General features: G+C 37.0%; 1 protein-coding gene across 1 annotated transcript; it reads right to left on the bottom strand.

Moving 5' to 3' along the window:
• Nucleotides 1-2,525: 2,525 nt before the first annotated feature.
• Nucleotides 2,526-18,636, bottom strand: GABRA6 (gamma-aminobutyric acid type A receptor subunit alpha6). Its single transcript, XM_052643085.1, has 9 exons — nt 18,599-18,636; nt 18,283-18,401; nt 17,633-17,700; nt 15,471-15,691; nt 15,303-15,385; nt 14,853-14,996; nt 14,294-14,446; nt 12,791-13,050; nt 2,526-2,801 (listed from the first exon to the last, which is right to left on the bottom strand). Exons 1-9 carry the CDS (start codon nt 18,634-18,636, stop codon nt 2,526-2,528), a joined length of 1,362 nt encoding a protein of 453 aa, XP_052499045.1.
• Nucleotides 18,637-19,592: the final 956 nt, after the last annotated feature.

Genomic DNA, 19,592 nt, shown 5'->3' with positions numbered 1-19,592 from the left:
AGAAATGCTAGTCAAGCATTTCCTTCTTGCAAGATAATACTTATGGCCATGTGGACTTGGGAAATGTTAACTACTCTAAAAAACTGTGAGAGAATCACATTGCACATAAGCATAATCAAGGCTCTGAGAAGCCCACCAGAAAAGAAACCTATTTTACTTTGATTCAATAGCTCCCCTCAAATTCTTTAACTCAGGAAACTCTTTTCTTTTCAGTTAACCTTTCTTACCGCTTTATGACATACACTGAGAAATTCTTAGCAGTTCAAAAGTTATGCAATTTTTTTTTCAAGATACTTTCATTGAGGAGAAATCTAATGCCTATAATATATAATAGTTTTAATGGGTTTTATTTATCTTTTTCAGCTCTAAGCATAGATGTTGGCTGATAGTAATGTGCTTTGTAGTGAAATGTATAGTAAATGCTTAGGCAGGGCAGGAAGAATGTTAGAACACCAGGAAAATTATTTCAGAAAATGAAAGGCAAAGTGAGAGAATTTTGGAGGGGATTATAGGACAGACTCACATATGGTTAAGTGAACAATCTATGGATTCAGCTGCTTAGGTATGACTCTCAGCTCTAGCACTTGACTACCACTTGATTCTGAACAAAGTCATTCGTCTTTACTGTCCCTGGGTTTCTTATCTTTAAATGGAGCTAACAGTAGTATATATTTCACAAGTTTGTGAAGGAATTAAGTATAACATATTATAAAATGTGATTAACACCAAATTGCACTTAATTATTTCATGTAGTCTCAAAAACAGGAAAAGGCCTTGTATAATGACTTAATGTAGAAAATTTAAAAATTAGTAATGAAATGAATATAAGCTGTTCAAAACAGAAGGAAATTCAGAGGATGTCTATTCCATGCCCCTCATCCTATAGAACTACATCTCCCAGAGTCTAAGAGATTTGGTCATGGAGCTAATTGATAGGGAAGTTAGATGGAGATTAGCTTCCTCACCCTCAGTAGAGCTATTTCAATTAAACTTTAATTTGTTTGACCATAGAATTTTTTTTTTTTTTTGGTATTTTCCTGGTAAAAGGCATGAGTAGTAATTCCAGAATATTTCTTTCTGGGTTCAGAGGTCTGGCTGATCTCAGTGATTTTTAAGACCCAGCTATGGTTAGTGAGGAATTTATTATCTGCACAAACCATACCACATGCTTTCTCCTGCTTCTAGTTCCTGTTTCCCTAACATCATTCTGTGTGGGAGAAATATGGGTAGAGTTAGCATCAGGAGGAGCTGAAATAGAAAGGGATAAAAATAGTCTCATTCATTTTTTTTCAGCTTGATTGAGGTACAATTGATAAATAAAGTTGTAAGATAATTAAAGTGTACAATGGGATGATTTAATATATGTATACACTGTGAAATGATTTCCTCTTTCAAGTTAATCAACATATCCATCATCTCATGTATTTACTTTTTTTGATGAAAACATTTAATTTCTACTCTCTAAGCAAATTTCAATTGTACTATACAATGTTACCAACTATAGTCACCATTCAGACCCTATTTATCTTATAACAGAAAGCGTGTTGAATGAGCAGAAAAGAGATGAAGGACTGACTACTGGAATACAAACTCATTTTCTTTTAGAACTGGATGACCGAGTCTGCTACTCATATTTTCTACCTCTCAGAATCCCGAGGGACACTAACACTGGGGAGGTAACCACTTTACTTCCCCATACTTGAGGCAACTCTTCTGAGCTTTATCAAACAGATCCAGAGAACCATGTTTATTATTGTTTTGTTTAGTGATACACTTAGAAAGATAAAGAATATGAGATATAAGAACAGTCATAATATACAAGCCTTCTACCACTTCATGGAATTATGATGAACATATTATTTTAAAAGAAGAACTTAATGACATACAACATGTACTGCAGTCCAGCTGAAGCTATATATAATGCATATATAGTTTATGATCTATGTATAATTCATATGTATAAAAACAACATACTTTATTGACGTAAAATAGCACAGCAAGGTTTAAAACAAATGGCTAAGCTCAATGCAGGCTTTACAGTGCCCTGAAAGCCATTTTACTAGCATAAAGGCCTCCAACATGCTGGTATTAACCTACTGATAAATATTTAGACTATTTATATTTGTTCTCTTCAGAACTAAGCCAAAATAAATACATTTTAAGGCAACCTTTAGAAGTGTCAGCATTTCTTATTTTATCTGCTTTGTGGCAAATGTTATTCACAGTGACAATTAAAATATTGAACAATGAAGGACAAAGATTGACAAATTCATCCTGAATCCATTGTATCCTTTTATAAAATTTTGTCTAATGTACAGAAAAGTCATATTCTTTAGCAACCTTCACCTTCCAATTGTGAAGAGTAATATTATTGCTTTTCTGCCCATACAGGCTTACTCAAAGTTATATGTTGGAGATGTCAATTTTGATTTCATGTTCAGAAAAGCATCTATACAAGTCTCATTGCTATTTTTAAAAATTCAGAAAACAAGAACTTACTAAATACAGGTTATTATGGCTGCAAGCTATTCCACACTGTTGCTCACTTCCATTGTATCTTTGGATAGATAAACTATCCAATATACAAGGTTGAATCCTGCAAATGCAACTGGGAAGAGAATCCGAGAATACTGGTCTATTTTACTGGTACCTCCAAAGGTTGGAGAGAGGGGTGGGGGGGTTACAGGTGTTGACTGTAAGATGGGAGCTCTTGTGAGGACTTTGCTGGCCTCAGGGGATGGAACTATTGGCAATGTCAGAGATGTGATTCTTTTCTTCAGATGGTACTTGGAATCAGGATGCTGTAGAGGAAAATATACATATATATTCTGCTTAGGTAAAGGAACAGACATTACTCATTCATTTTATCATCATTGACACATGTTTGCTGACACTTTATTATATAAGTTGAGCTTCCCTGTGGCTCAGATGGTAAAGAGTCTGCCTGCAATGTGGGAGACCGGGGTTCAATCCCTGGGTCAGGAAGATCCCCTGGAGAAGGAAATGGCAACCCACTCCAGTACTCTTGCCTGGAAAATCTTATGGATGGAGGAGCCTGGAAGGCTACAGTCCATGGGGTCACAAAGAGTCAGACACAACTGAGCAACTTCACTTTCTTTCTCTTTCTTTCTATCATATAAGTTAAAGTACCAGCAATTTTTTTTTTCTTTTTTTGAAGTAGACCATTTTTTAAATCTTTATTGAATTTGTTATACTATCGCTGCTGTTTTATGTTTAGATTTTTTGGCCATGAGGCATGTGGGATCTTAGCTTCCTGATTAGGGGTTGAACCTGCACCCCCTGCGCCTGCAATGAATTGGAAGGCAGAGTCCCAACCACTGGATCGCCAGGGCAGTGTCGTCAAATTCTTAATAATATTTGATAGTGCTACTTCTCCAAGAAAGTGGTAAAACAAATTCTAAAAACATTGATTTACTAACAGCCACTGATAGCTCAGTTGGTAAAGAACCTGCCTGTAATTCAGCAGACCCTGGTTGGATTCCTGAGTCAGGAAGATCCCCTGGAGAAGGGATAGGCTACCCACTCCAGTATTCTTGCCTGGAGAATTCCATGGACTATATAGTCCATGGAGTCTCAAAGAGTCATACATGACTGAGCAAATTTCACTTAATATCCTATAATTTAATACATCAGCAATTGATGCCAAGCATGATCCATGTCCCAGGAACTGTGTTGAGTATTGTACTATTAGGAAGAGATAAGCCAGGTTATAAGAGTTTATCCTCTCACCACCCCAGTTATGCATAAACCTATATGGCAATGTGTATAGGCAACGAGAGGGAATGTCATGATGATAGGGAATTTCATTTTGGAGTATGTGGGCAATTAGTCAATACTGTAAAATAATAGCTCAGTTAAATGATAGCATTCTTCTAGACACGTTCCCAGCCTACAGCCTAATCTTCACACATTCATAAGTCTGAACCAACTGAGGTATGAACAATAGCATAAAAATTTTCAATTGCTCATGTACATCAAAAGCCAGGCACGAAGTAGAAATACCCTTACTATTTTTCCCTTGAAATGTGACTGCCTCTTGGTCCAGAGTTCTGTATTGTGAGCTTTCTGCTTCCTATTCAGAATTTCTCTACTGTCTCCTTCCATCTTAAGTTACCAAAAATGATACATTTACTAACCTCAGAATTATTATATGTTCTTTTCTATCATTAGCTTTTCTGTTCCACTGAATTCAGAGGACAACCAATCCTAGTCTTGAAAGGGATATTCGGTGCATTAAGTAACAGATGAGAGGCTGAGATCTAGATATGGGAACTGCTTCACCCACCCTTTCACAGCCAGTAATAAACCAGCCTGGTTAATCTCAGTGCTTGCTATATCCCAGCATCTTCTTTACTCTATAATATCGAGCTTGCTTCAGAGACTTTGTTTGCTTTAGACACCTTTCAAAAGGGTGGAGACTAGGGGGACTTCTGATTCCTACTCTTTCTTATCTACAGCCTGTAATAATCACTCTCCTTGTGGCTAGGTTGTCCTTGTTGAGTCCCTGCCTTCACACACATGCTGTACATTATCCCTGCTCTTGTAAAACTGCCTTGTTTCCTCTCTGGCAGCAAAATCACCACTTTGCTGCCTGGCAGGGTGTGTTATTCACATGGACAGACTCCCATGGCTTTAGACAGCAGCCCCATGGCAACAGCATGAGGTGGCCGCCTCCCCGGTGCCGGTGGAACCGCAGGACCAGAACAGCCCACCGATGCGGTGACACTTGGACTCTGGGAAAACAACAACCCCGAGAACCTCTTCTCCCTCTCCTCCTGAATTTTGCTTTTGATTTGTCGTGGATGTTGCTGAACATCTAAATAGTAATAGTCATCATAGAGAATTCAAGCCCACTGTGCTTTGGGGGGCCATAGTAAACCCTGTTTCTTTACCAAAAGCAAGAATAAATCACTGTAAAGTCTGATTTGACTTGACCATGGTGAATTTCAAGCAAAGAATATGTTTACCTGTTATCTGTTGACCAGATATTGGGCTAGGCACGGTGGACAGAAGTAAATAAATCAAAGGTGTTGGAGGTAGAAGAGAGTTTAGAATAGAAGATTGCCCAGTCTACCTATCTTGAATAGGAAATAAGTGACATTTTCTATCAAAAATATGTGGCAACCTTCTTTGATTCTTTGCTTTATAAACCACTGTCACTCACTATTCATTCCTCAAAGTCAATTTTAAGCTTCACTTTCTTATTGGAGCCTCCTTTCTTTTCTCATGCCCTCATTGATTATTGTTTCTTTTTCAGTGCCTACATCTGTAATATACAATTTTCAATCTAGATATTGATATATGGGTATAATATCTGGCATTGTACGCAGCTGTCTTGTGTATTAGTCTGATTTACAAATAAACTGTTAAACAACTAAAAAAACTGACAACTGAGGACAACTGTGCCTAGGGTCACCGATAGTGTGTGGATAGGACCAGTGTAGTGGTATTCCAGTCTCAACATGCCTGTCTTAGAAGATAAGCATAGCCTTGTTGGCAAAAGCTTTCTATCATGTTTCCCAAATTCTAATTTGAATTTTCAACTATTATATATGTTATCAAAATGTTCTTCACCTGAAAGAGAAAAATGTGTCACTGTTTAATCCTTTAAAAAGAGTTCTCCTCCTTCCAGATATACAGAACATTAAAATATCTTACTCTAATAAATTTTCTAAGTATCTTAATGGAGAATAAAGAGGGCAAGTCTTTAGAGCAGATCTTCTTTCTAAACCTGTCTTGATTTTTAATAGCATGCATTGTCTGTCACCTATGTTTCTTTCTTTCTAAGAGAGAAAGAGGGCAGGCATGAGCAAGTTCATTGAGATGGAAAAGTGTAAATTATAATCCAGCATAAATATATAATGTATTGTTTTATCTCCCTCTCTCTTTTGGAGATGTGGGGAGAAGTTATTTGTCAATCTCTTGGCATGTCACAGTGTCACAAATGACTTAATGAGAATTGCCAAATAGCCCTTGTTCAGAGTTAAGCAAGATCGTTCGAGACCTAATGCATGAAAAATTTATGCATAATAGCATTAGCTTGGAATTAAACATCTCCTATGATAGGATCCTTCTTTTCCTCATCTGCTTCCCTAGGCAGTCTCTATGGAGTGTTGCTTAGGAGTTAGAGGGCAACAGAGTCAGAAAGCCCTAGTCTGAAATCCCACATTTACTGCTTATCTGCTGTATGACTTTACACATGGCAAAGGAGTCATAGAGTCTCCCTAAGCTTAAAGTTTCCATCTTTAAAGTTAGAGACAATAATCATTTCATCTGTAAGGATTTTTTCCCTTTCTTTAAGAACTCAAGAAAGAGAATGTCTCTTTGTCATATGCTTCCTGCCTACTTAGCTGTTACAGTTCTTCTTGCTATCATATCTTCCCTGTAAACATTCTGTTGTGCTTCATCCCCCTTCCTGACTTGAAATCTCCTTAATGTAGAAATCTCTCTTAATGTAGAAATCTCTCTTAATGGTAGAGGGCATATTATTTTCATGTGTAAGTACTCCAAACTACCTAGCCAGTGCATAGAACACAGTGAATGCTTCATAAGCATATGTATGCTGAATCAATAAATGAATGAAAATCTAAACATTTCCTGAGATTTATAAGAGTTTTCAGACAAAGAGAAGGGAACAAAATATTCATGATTGTTTTATATTTTAGCATATTGTTTATATTACATTATATTAAGTACCACGCTTCCCAGGTGGCACTAGTGGTAAAGAACTTGCCTGCCAATGTAGGAGATGTAAGAGACATGGGTTTGATCCCTGCATCAGGAAGATCCCCTGGAGGAGGGCATAGCAACTCACTCCAGTATTCTTGCCTGGAGAATCCCCGTGGACAGAGGATCCTGGTGGGCTACAGTCCAAAGGGTCACAAAGAGTTGGACAGAACTAAAGCAACTTAGCACACAGGCATGCACATAGGTACCATATCTAAGCACTTACCATTTACAAGCACTACCTGGCACTCTGCCTGCATTATTCTGCTTATTCCTAGAATCTCTAATGTAATCATATTTTGTTTTAGAGATGAGCTAATGAAGGGATAAGCAGGAAGCTGACACAAGTGATAAGGGGTAGCACCTGAATTCAATCCCTCTTAGATGCCTCAAAGCAGGGGTCCCCAAGCTCTGGGCCACAGAGAGCTTGGGGACCCCTGTCAGATGAGAGGCAGCAATAGATTAGAAATAAAGTGCACATTGAATGTAATGTGCTTGAATCTTTCCAAAACCATCCCCCAATCCCTGTTCATGGAAAAATTATCTTCCATGAAATTGGTTCCTGGTGCCCAAAATGTTGGGGACCACTGCTAAGAACATAATCTTAATAAATACTCTTTTTCCTTCCCATCAGCTTTAGGGTTTAGGGCACAGTCGTTTCTCAGCCACAAAGTTACTGACATATTGATACTTCTTAGTTGTGGGGACTGTCCTGTACATCATGGGGTCTTGAGTAGCATCCTTGTCCTCTATCCATATGATACCTGTAGCACCCACATCCTCAGAGTTTTGACAACCAAAACTGTCCTTGTAGCATGACATACGTCCTCTGGGGACAGCCACCATTGAGCATCACTGGTTTAGAATTACACTGCCTCATTGTATAGCGATGGCTGGGGGTTTTCTGTGCTAAGTCACTTCAGTCATGTCCAGCTCTTTGTGACCCTGTGGACTGTAGCCTGCCAGGCTTCTCTGTCCGTGGGGATCTCCAGGCAAGAACACTGGAGTGGGTTGTCATGCCCTCCTCCAGGGGATCTTCCTGATCCAGGGGCTGAACCCACATCTCTTATGTCTCCTGCATTGGCGGGCAGGTTTTTTACCACTAGGGCCACCTGGGAGGTTTCTAGCAGTCAACGAATACAAGGTTCTCAAGGAAATGCCAGAGAGCTGAATAACCCACACGCTGGATAATCAGTTCCTGGATAATGAGAAATCGGCAGTATAGAGACTGGACATCTAAAATTTAGAAGAATCACATTGAGTTTCTGAAATGAAAAGAAAGCCAATTTTGCAAGCCATTCAAGCTACAGGTTTGCATCAGATTCTGCCTGCCCTATTGTAAGCTCGGCAGCTTCAGCTGATGGTAAAATAGGCTTTTGTCAGAGTCCAGATGAGGGCTCAGCTTGGGGCTGTCACTGTTTTGAGTGGAACGCCTGTGGTTTTGAATTTTTCCAGGGCTCCCCTGCTGCTCAGTGCCATCCTGCCTTTGGTATTTTTAGAGCATGGCTTTGTTTTAGGTAACGCCATATTGCAAAGGTACTTGGAGTCACACTGGACTTGTGACAGTCAGTTATTTGGTATAGGGATAAGGCATTTGGGAAGCACTAAGAGCAATTTTGATACCATATTCAGTGAGTCTCACGTATTAAAGAGGCAGGAGCAATGGGTTACCTCCTAGGGGAGATATTCCAACCAGGGCTGCATTACTCTAGGGCAAACAAAGCATCTGCTTTTAACCGGGGAACCAAAAACAAAAGAACATATTTTTGAAAACATTTAGTATTTGACAATTTCTTAAATGATAGTATTATTAATTATGGAGAAAACAAACTCTGGGAGCAGAGACAATTCCAGAATATCTACAGAGAAGCAGCTTATTGGTAGCAATCGGGTAGGTCAGTGGTGCTAGAGACATGTCTGAATACCACACTGAAATGTTTGGAGGGTCCTGAAAGGAATACTGGATGGGGATTTGATGGAAGGTATAGGGAAAGAGCTAATTGCCTACACTTCTCATCTGACCCACCCCACCCTGTCTATAAGTCATATGATGGTGCTACTATAGGAAAGGGGCATCATGGTCTTCCTGGTGCTCAGAGTCTCTGATGGTCTTAATTCAATCGCTAATTCTTTGGAGTAATGATAGTACTCAAAGAAATCTCAGCAATGTTAGGGACACAGGAGGTAAATCTGTGCTTCATATTTCTCTACACAGGTGAAGGGCAACATGGTTATGGCCCAGCAGATGTTTCAGCCTTGAAAAGAGTACAGAAAGGACAACATGTCTTACTTCCCTCTCTGTGCCCAAGTTGCTAATAACTGACTTAGTGTCTCTAGATCAGGGCCAGGCTCATCTTTCTGTTCCCAACACAGGCACCACTTCCTCCAGAATCACCCCTCTAGACTGAGTGAGTACTCTTGCATGGTCCTTCTTCAGCCTACTATACATCTATAACCACAACCTTTATCACAGTGCATTGTCAGGGTTCCTTGATCTCCCTCTCTTCCTGCTTGATGGGCAGTTCCATCACAGAAGAGGCTCTATCGATGTTGCTTACTAATCAGTTCTCAATGTTCTACAGAAGGTCTGCATGTAAAGGCACTTAACAAATGCTTATGGTATGAATCATTTTAACACATAGGTACTCAATAAATTGGTGTCAGGTGACAAAAAAATAAACCATGTAATCAGTATAAACACAGTTATTCTCTCAACTAATTAAATTTTGGTCAACTGATAGATAATTTGTGAAAAACATCACACCTTGCATGAAAAAGAGAAGTCACATTGGATGTGTTGAGTAGTGGTGCAGAGGATTCGTTCTTAAGAACTTGGTGGTGAGGACTTAGATGTTTAAAATAAAAAGAATACTAGGAAAACATTCCAAAAGAGATCAGAGTCTAAAAATCAGTCTTATCTACAAAGTAAGTACACCCTAGACAAATAATAAGTTCTGAAACATAAATACAGGAGTACTTTCTAATGCCTGAATAGCATACCATATAAAAACAATATGGAAAGACACCACATAAACAGGAAAGAAGCACTGGACAATTTCTCTCAAAATCTAAAAATATAAAGTCTCCACTTCCAAATGCCTTAAAAACAGAAAGATTATTAATCTGTAGAACGCTTCTGAAGATTTAGATTTAGTCTCTTCAGGTATGAGTACTAGATTTTTAATGTCTGAATTTCTTTATCATTATTATAAACTTCAAGGTCAAATTCAAAGTGATCAAGTTTTCACATTCATTCTAACCAGTTTCCTGTGAAAAACAATGTGTACTTTAAAACATACAATTTAGAATCACATGAAATATCCAAGCACTTAATCTCATTTCAACTTTGCCATATTGGTTTGCTATTTCAATGTCCAACTTACCCAAATAATGTTATTTTGATTACAACTGAATAGGCATTTTTAAATGTCATGGTATTTGAAAGAAAAAATGACCTTGTAATCATAATATACCATTGTGCTATATAAATTCCAAATATGTAATTTATGTTTGTTCCTCTATATTATAAAAGGCAATTGCCAAGTTTTGACATAAAGAAATAAAATGTACATGTTCTATGCAATCATCTGTATTTATTTCTTGATGCTTACAAGGTTTATATTGTTAGGTTTGGTTACTTTTGGTTTTTATTTTTATACTTTGATTTAGCCTTTCAGAAACAAAAGTCTCCTTTTCATTGCCTTGAAATATTATAAGTGGAGCCAGGTTTAGAAATATAATTTTTCATAGGAAAAAAAAGTCAACTTGCAAGGAAAAAAGTACTTTGAGATGATTTGAATCCAATTTTTTTATACAAGTTCCAAAGGACAGGCTAATTATATGTTAGTATATTAGAACTATTAGAAGATAGTCTATATGAAGACCTGAGATCTTAAATTCCATCTTATTAATAAATTATACTTTTAAAATAATAGATGCAGGGAATGATAACTCTTTCTCCAAGGATTTGAAATCATATCCTTCTCAGTAATCCATATTTTTAAAAAGTTGAAGTAAGGAAGTTGGTCTTTCCTTTTGTCTCAATATCAGATCAATGACTATATTCAAAATCACTTTTCTTCTCTTTTTCTCTTGAATTTCTCCTTTTATTTTTACTGTACTTGTCAAATAAGACACTGTTAAATGGTTTGTGATAAATATCAGTTCTTCTTCCTTTCTAGATATATGTTAATATATGACATTTGGGCAATATAATAATTATGTGTCTATATAAGTACAGACAGGTTGTAACATAATCACAAGGTTTTGTAACGTAATCACAAACAAAATTCTCAAAAATACTTAAATTTATCTTTTGTGAAAAATATAATTTTCAACTCATTTGAACTAGGTCTTCAGACTAACATATTTTTGTTGTAAATTTATATTTTTGTGACCTTTGAAAACACATGTGTGGGGATGTGTGCATGCTCAATCATGTCCAATTCTTCGCAACTTCATGGACTGTAGCCTGCCAGGCTCCTCTGTCCATAAGATTTCCCAAGGAAGAATACTTGAGTGGGGTGCCACTTGCTCCTCCAGGGGATCTTCCCAGCTCAGGGATCAAACCCACATCTCTGGAGTCTCCTGCATTGGCAGGTGGTTTCTTTACCACTACTGCTACCCAAACATCATTAAATAAAGAATTTTGGAAATCACCTTACCTACATTCAGAAAAGGTTTTTTTTTTTTTTTTTTACCCAGTGGTATGTACTCTTTCATAGTTCAGTCTCTGAGAAAGTGCTGGGAGGTTAGTGCATATAGTTGTGAATATTAGGATTTCTGGAATCAATTCTTAGTTTTTCTGAGTGATTAATGTTTCCCTTCTCCGAGCCTCTGTTTTTTATTTTCAAGTGTAATTTGACTGGATCACTGGATGGCAGACCTCTTTTTTAATGAGGTCTAATTTAAGGAAAAACTCTTTAAATGATTAATTGCCACTTATCATGGACTGGTCTTATCCTTTGGAGAGAATGCAAATTCTCAAACAAGTTTCTTAGTTTATCAAAGAGAAAAGTTTCAATAAAAATCATCTTTTAAAGCCAATAAATAGCTCAGTATTTGGAAAATAAAACACATATAGTGTTATAATTCTTACTGTAAAATTTAAGCAAAGATTAACTGGTTTTGTGATTTGGAAATATTCATGAGAATTGAACAATTATAAACATATTTCCAATTCAAATTGTCTGCATTACTTGATTTTGCTCTTTTTTCAAGACCTACAGTTTAGAGTTTGTATTGAAGTAAAAATGTATAATTGTCGATCAATTCTACAATCCTTTTTGAAGAAGTACATGCAATTTAATTGTGAGAATTTATTCATATACATAATTGAAATTTGAGGATACATTTATGACCCTTGAATTATTAATGCTATCATTTATTTTTTATTAAAAAATGCTTTGGGGACCAGCATTTAGTCACCACAAATCTAAACTTAATTTTATAGGTATTTTTCACTGATTAAGTCTTTGCAAAAATTAATATGCATAAAATATGCATATTATATACATATAACATGAATGTGAACATGAGAATGTTTTCATGTGAATCAAAAACTTGGCTTATGACTCAGCATTCACAGAATCTAATATATACATCTTGCCCCTCTGGATTAAAGCAACAAGCGGATTTCTAACAAAAATTGTTCATAGGAGTCCCTGTTGGTTTCCTTCAGACTCTGGAGCCTCATTAGGAACAGTTTTTTTTCTTTTTTTAAGGTTATTCTCCCTGGTTGGTATATGGGAACCCATTCAAAGGAAGCACCTAAAGGCTGAGAATTTTCTCGTCTCCTCTGAGCCCTTGGAATCTGCCAGTACTAGTGAGGATGATGAAAGAGGAATACCAAAAGTTTAGAGCAAAGATAAATGAAGGATTGTTGCTTGGCTTTTTCCTGTGAGGTTGGAGAAGTTGACCTTGGAACCAAAGTTTCGTAACTGTATTACTACTATTACTTTGGGACTGTCTACTTGTTTGCAATAACTATTCGGGCTGCCTTTTCCTATGCAGTGTGGGTAACATTAGAAAAGTAAACAATTACCAAAACAATCTCAGCTTCCAGGGGTTCAGTCGCTTTTGCTATTGTCACTGGTGGTGAGGCTGCAATCTGCGCCTTCCTTTTGGCCTTTTGTGTCTGAAGATTGGTAAAGTAGTTGACAGCAGCAAACTCAATAAGAGCAGAGAAGACGAAAGCAAAGCAAACAGCTATGAACCAATCCATGGCAGTTGCATAAGACACTTTTGGCAAGGAGTGCCGGGCACTGATGCTTAAAGTGGTCATGGTTAAAACAGTGGTGATTCCTAAAACGAGACAGAATAAGAAATGCAGTATTAGCATTTGCAATTGAATAACAGGCTCAAATGGAAACTTGTTGGAGAAGATTTCAGTTACAAATGTAATTTTTGTTATTTATTTTTAATTGTTCACAATTATTATCATAGGCATTCATATTTTTGTATCCTTCAATACCTTGCATACATTGTAGTTGCTCAAAAAGTTATTTTTTGAAGTGATTTAGTTTAACAATAATAATATAATAGTAAATTATTAGTACATGAGTAATACAATCTTGAACTTCTGATCATATTTATTGCTGATATAAAATTTCATCATACTAATAAGTATTTGTATAGATGGTAAATATAAAATTAGATTTCACAATATTTTAATTTCTAGATTGGTTTTAAGATAAAATATTTAATCATGAGAAAATAATTTCATCACTCATCTTGCAGAGGTTTTCTGTCTTGGAGGATTTATATAATCCAAAGATGGTTAGCATCATATATATATTCTTTTATAATTTGCAGAAAGAGATATGTTTTAGTATGGTAAGTTAAAAGGTCAAAATTCATCTGAGATTTCGATTAAACTCAGGTCTTCCCTATGAACTACTAAACTTACAATCATGAAAGCTGAGGAAAAAATTGGGTTTTGTTACATAAGGTATTTTCTGTTACAGCTCTTTTTCTTATTTCATTTTGTTCTATCACACTGTTAGTGATTCTATATAGCATAAATGTAACTAAATATTTAGGCTGAACAATCGGAAACTGGTGATATTTAACTGCGATTCATGGGGTCGCAAAGAGTTGGACACAACTGAGTGACTGAACTGAACTGAACTGAAGACCGAAAAAATGGCAAATTTTTTTATGATCCTCCCTAATGAAAGGGAGATATATTTTGTGTATTCATGGGTTCAATATCTTAACTTTTAGTTTCATTGAATTACATGTCATTTTAAATTTTCTACTTTTTCTAGTTATGAAAAAGCAAATTGAGACAAATTCTCCAAAATAGGGCACGTGAAAGTCATAGGAAACCAGCGGGAATTCTTGCTGAGACAAATCTTTTGTTGATTCACCATACAAATTGTGATAAGATGAAGGTTACTTCATATGAAACATGCGTCTGAACAAGATAGGAGTTTATTTCCTTTGTGGACTGAAAAAGTTCACTGGTGTGAATATTCCCCTTAAAATACACAAGCAGTGTGAGCTGGAGGGTGATAGAAAGTGGAGCCCAGAGAGTGAAGCGTACCAAAGACAGTTCTGGCTGGAACAGACTCCTTATTAATCCAGAAAGACACCTGGGAAAGAATGACTGTCATAATGCAAGGAGTGTAGATCTGTATCATGAAGTAGCCCATCTTCCTTTGCAAATGGAAATAAACTGTCATTATTACGTATTCACCTGTTGGAAGACAGGTATGTCAGTATTATTGCTGTTGACAATGTGCAAAAATGTGCAGTTAGAAATAAATCTTACAGATCCTTAAATTAAGATGTATAGGAAGAAAATACCAAAGACATTTTTCAATGCATTACAAAGTTAGTCGATCAGCAGATGATAAAGGCACCAGCTCATTGTTTTCTGTGGAGTTCTTTGTGTCGCATACATACAAAACTACTCACTCCAAGGCTATACAAATCTTTATATATGCACATGGTTGCAAAATCCATCTTAAAGCTACTCATCACTTTAAAACTGCAAGTTTTGCTGAGAATGGCTAATGCAGAGGAAAAACAAATAGATATTTTGAAAATGTGCACTGGAGTCACCTTGTAGGATTCTATTCACATGTTGGTTAAATTCTTACCTGTGTTAGATTTAATTGTCTCACTAGATACTGTTTGTCCAATCAGATCATACTGAAGAAGGCTTGAGGATTCTTCTGGGACTTCCACTGAGTAAAGTGGTCCTTTTTTCCATGTATATATGATTTCACTTTTGGGGTAAGCATCTGAATTTTTTAAACAAATTGCAGTAAATCTGGCTAGTTGTGTGTTTGTTTTTTTCTTTCAAAGCAAATCTTGTCCATTATGAAAAGAAAATACAAGCATAAATTAAAAAAAAATATTTTTCTTTAATCCTGGTGACCAAAACCTCTATATATAAGATTGACAGACATGATTAAGTAAGTTAATTCCAAGAATTATACAGAGAATATCAGAGTAGTAATTCTCTTTTGTTTTCCAGCCTGACTAAAACCAAATAATTATGTATTCTGAATACATTATTTAACTCTCAGAAGTATTTTGTCACTTACAACTGCCAAATTTGAGTGGACAAGCATGCCCATCCATAGGAAAGTTGACCAGTTTCATAGGACAGTCAGCATTGATGGTAAGCCTAAGGAACATTGAAATAAATGGTTCTGAGTCAATATGATGGACAAATCCTTTGAGCAGAGGACAAAGAACTGAGGAAGCCTCACCTCATGGTGTATAGAATGGTTCCATTCTGCATTATTCTGAAGAGTTTATTAGGAGTTGTCATGTTGTGAGCAATTGATTTTTTGCCATTCCTGAAAAAAGTGTCAGGTGTCCAGATTTTACTGACCATCAGGTTATTCAAACTCAAAATCTCAGTTGGCCCCCCAAACTTCAACCTCTCATCTGTCCAAGTCTGGCGGAAAAAAACGTCCATCGTGTACTCCTAAGAGAAAGTAAGATATTCACGCATGCTGGGTAGATGGTTCATTAAGAATAGTTTATTCACTAGGTTACATACTCAATACTAAAATTTAAGAAATAAAGCAACTTTTTATGACAATAGCCTATCAGGAGAACTATAACCAGTGAATTATTATTTTTCACACTGTAAGATTGTAATACTATTATAGACGATCGTGTTGATATTGTATAAACCTCCCTTCTTCGCCTTCACCTTCAACATTCTTCCTTTTTTCTATCAGTAATCCATGTCTCTATCTACTGACCTCCTGATTTCTCCTTATTTAATTTAGAATAAAATATAAGATTTAATCTAGGTTTTGTTTTGGCCTTCCTACCATCAATTAGTAATATCATTCCTCTTAGCAACTTGTTTACCTTCAAAAATATATCTGAGCAACACAGTGCCACTTAGTACAGTTCCAAGGATAGAGAAACTTTACTTGATAAGCATACTTTGTCTGCACATCATAATTATTTTATATAGTTCTCAGAGAACATAAAAGCAAATATTACCATGATTACTCAAACAGAGCCTCATTTAAGCATGCATAATCAAAATTATGTTTTAATTTGTGGCTTTTATAAAATAACATTAAGAACTTAAGTATTATGATAAAGGCCTTTGCTAAAGTCAATGATAAATAGCAACTTATAATTATGTCAAAATATTGCCAAGAATTGCTTTGTATCCTTTATATGTTCCTTTATGAGACCCATTACTGCAAGTGGTGATTATATTTTAAAAATATAATTTGACATACAGTATATTCATATAATGGTGATCCAGGCTTTAACAAGCCTCTCTTGTATAAATACACTTAAAAAAGAGACACACGTATAAAATAAAGTTCTAAGTGTCCCAGATTTCAATGCTACAGTAGAATATAGTTGTGATTATTTATTCTTGGTGTGAGTCATACTCAAATGAAAAAAATTGATAGTTAAATTGTTGAGGATTCTGAAGAAATGCTGACTCTTTTCTCTCAACTCTTAAGACATTTATCTCCTAAAGTGCTCCTTGGTCTCTGCCCCTCTTCCTTGTTATTTTCTTTTTACTCTTTTCTCCTTTCCTTTCTCTTCCCCTTTTTACTCCTCTCCCCCTTTTTACATTTCTATTCCTTTCTTTTCTGCTTATATTCTCAGCTCAAAAAGCAGAAAATGAAAGTCTCTAATAACTGTTAATCTAGAATTACATCCCCCTAGTACATTTAATGCACCACTTTCAAGAGTTATGTTTTTCTTCAGTTTTCGTATTTATATTTTATTTTTGGGGGGACACACTCCCGGAGAAACATGAAAGAATATCATGATACACTTTGTTCTAAAAAACTGGTTCAGTTTTTCCCTGCCACTTACTATAAATACCCTCTTATGAATTCTACAGCCATCTGTACCTGGAACAGAGTTCCCAGAACACCTACTGGTCCATTTGCAAACATAAAAGGTGGACTGTGTTAGTCTTTCCAAAGGACTCCCTTTACTGGTCTAATAACATGTACTGAGAATGGTGCACTGCCAAAACAGCCACGTTTTATGTTTAATAGATCTTCTCAATATACTCTTACATGGCATTCCATCTTTGCCATTTTTTTTTCCTCCTCCATAAATTTCCTAAAACTTCATAAAGATGGGGGAGAATCTTCTCTTTGTAAGGAAGAATCGGCACTTGATATGTGAACAGAAGAGAGGATATCATCATCTTAAAAGTCTCCTCAGATTCATGTTCAAGCAGAGCCTTTAGTGAAATGTGAAGGAGATTTGGCCAATAATCTGCTCTAACGGCCATTCCTTCCCAGCATGAGCGCATATATTGCTTTTGGATCTGGAGCCAAGTTTGTTAACAATGTCCATTATCATTCATTCTGGGACTCAGTCCGTTCCTCCTTTAAGCAAAATTACTCTCCTCACTCAGCTCACTCACCATCTCCACGTCTGACACGGGCCCAAAACTTGTCACGTAAATGTCTGTTTTGACTTCAGTGACAGCACCTGAAATTAGCCCAAAGGGACATTTATCATCAATGACGTTAAGGGGATTGAACGGAAAGACCATTTCGCAAAGTCCCTTCTCTCAGCCAGAATCTACAACCCATCCTAAAGTAATTCTAGTAGCAAGTGTCCTTTGGTTTTTCAGCTCTTAAAAACTCAAATTAGTTGCATTGTTTTGAATTTATTCCAGCCAAATTGCAAAGTTTAAGGAATGAAAGAAAACTGGGTTAGTATTCTAACAACTACAGTAATAATTAATGTTTAGTGATAGGTTTAATGGAACAAATACTTAAAAATGTGTTTTATATGAAGAATCTCATTTACATTCACACACCCTATGAGACAAGCACTGTTTATACACCCCGCCACTGTTGAGAAAGTGGAGGCTTAGAGAGTTCAAATGACTCACATATAAGGTCAGGAATTGAGGGAGGGACAGAGACTGGATGGCCCCCCGCCCCAACCCCAGTGCCCTGCAACTTCCCACTCTGCTATCCTGAGGCCTCTGGGCCTTGGACTGGCACTAAGGGGGAAGAAGGGCACGTATGCCACATAGAGTCTAGGAAGGACTTTGCCTCTTACCTCCAAATCCCGGTCGCAGACGATTGTCGTAGCCTTCAAGCAAGTTGTCCAGGATCCGACTGATGTTTTTGGAATAGAAGTTTCCTTCATCTTCAAGTTTCCCTAGAGCATTTTCTACCCTGTGAGTAAACAGTCAATGATCCTCCCTCCCAGCCTCAGAGAAAATAGGCTGTTCATTCCAGCCTCGTCTACCCCACCATACAGATGAGCCATGCCATCCAGGTTGCTTCTATGATTTGGTATAGAAGTCACCCAGTGGATGTATGCTTGCCCTTTCCTTGGAGCTAAAAGGAAATGTCAGAAAACAAAGTCTTACCAGAGAACAATGTACAGACAGGGCAGAGGCGACACCATCCTGTGGTGCACTGAGATGCCCGGCTCGCCCTCCGCCTGCCAGTTCCCCTTTTCCAGTTAACTAGAGCACTCTCCAGGACCACTCATAGCCCTTCTTGTGTCCAGCCAGTAATCCAGTAGGTGAAGATGAAAAGGTTGCCAGCTAAACGTGGAGGGTTCCCTTGATCTCTTCACTCTCCGTTCTGTTCTTTCACGTGGAACAAGGTGGTTTGGGGTCTTAGAGTATGTCCCAGTGGACATTTATCCTCCTCTGACTGACTCAGTTGGGGAATGAGAGTCTGGAGGGACAGTGCATGGTCAGAGAGCAGTGACAATAATCAAATAAGGCATTAGGGGAGATTAGAAGGGAGAAATTCACTGCTAGTTTTGGCATGGACTTAGCAGGGCCCTGTGAGGAAATCTGGACGACAGTGGCATCTTGCTGATTGAGATTATGTTCCAATGGGCTCAGCATTTATTATTTCTATGGTTCACAGAAGGATTTCTACATAGCTCTCACTGCTTAAAAAGTCTAACAATATTGAAGTCTTCTTGGATGCTCTTTCTGATTTTACCAGCTTTATTGCATCAGCTACCCCTTTCTTCTCTATTTAAATACTGGTTCTCATTCTTCTTTGAAAAAGCACTTAGAACACATCAGAACAACTCCGGACTATCTTGCTGTTGAATTAGTGTTCTGTTTTTTTTTTTTTTTTTTGCAAGTACTTTGCTGATCCTTCTTGTGAAATGTATGGCATCTCGAGCAAAGTTATAAAGTCCAATGCTGCCTGTAAGAGACAATATCTGGAAAGAGCTTACTAAGATCTCCATGTAGAAATGCTATAAGAATAAAGTATCCATAAACATGGTCGATGATAATGTTGCTGGCACTATTAGGCTTGTCATAGGTCAAAAGTGGAATGTTTGAAACCAAGGAACAGAATTCTCCCCCTAGTCTGGGAAAGTTGGAGTAATAG

This window comes from Budorcas taxicolor, chromosome 7 (assembly GCF_023091745.1).
Source record: "Budorcas taxicolor isolate Tak-1 chromosome 7, Takin1.1, whole genome shotgun sequence".
In the NCBI taxonomy this organism is placed as follows: domain Eukaryota; kingdom Metazoa; phylum Chordata; class Mammalia; order Artiodactyla; family Bovidae; genus Budorcas; species Budorcas taxicolor.
The sequence above is the reverse complement of the archived record's forward strand: the minus strand, read 5'-3'. Positions and strand labels throughout refer to the sequence as shown.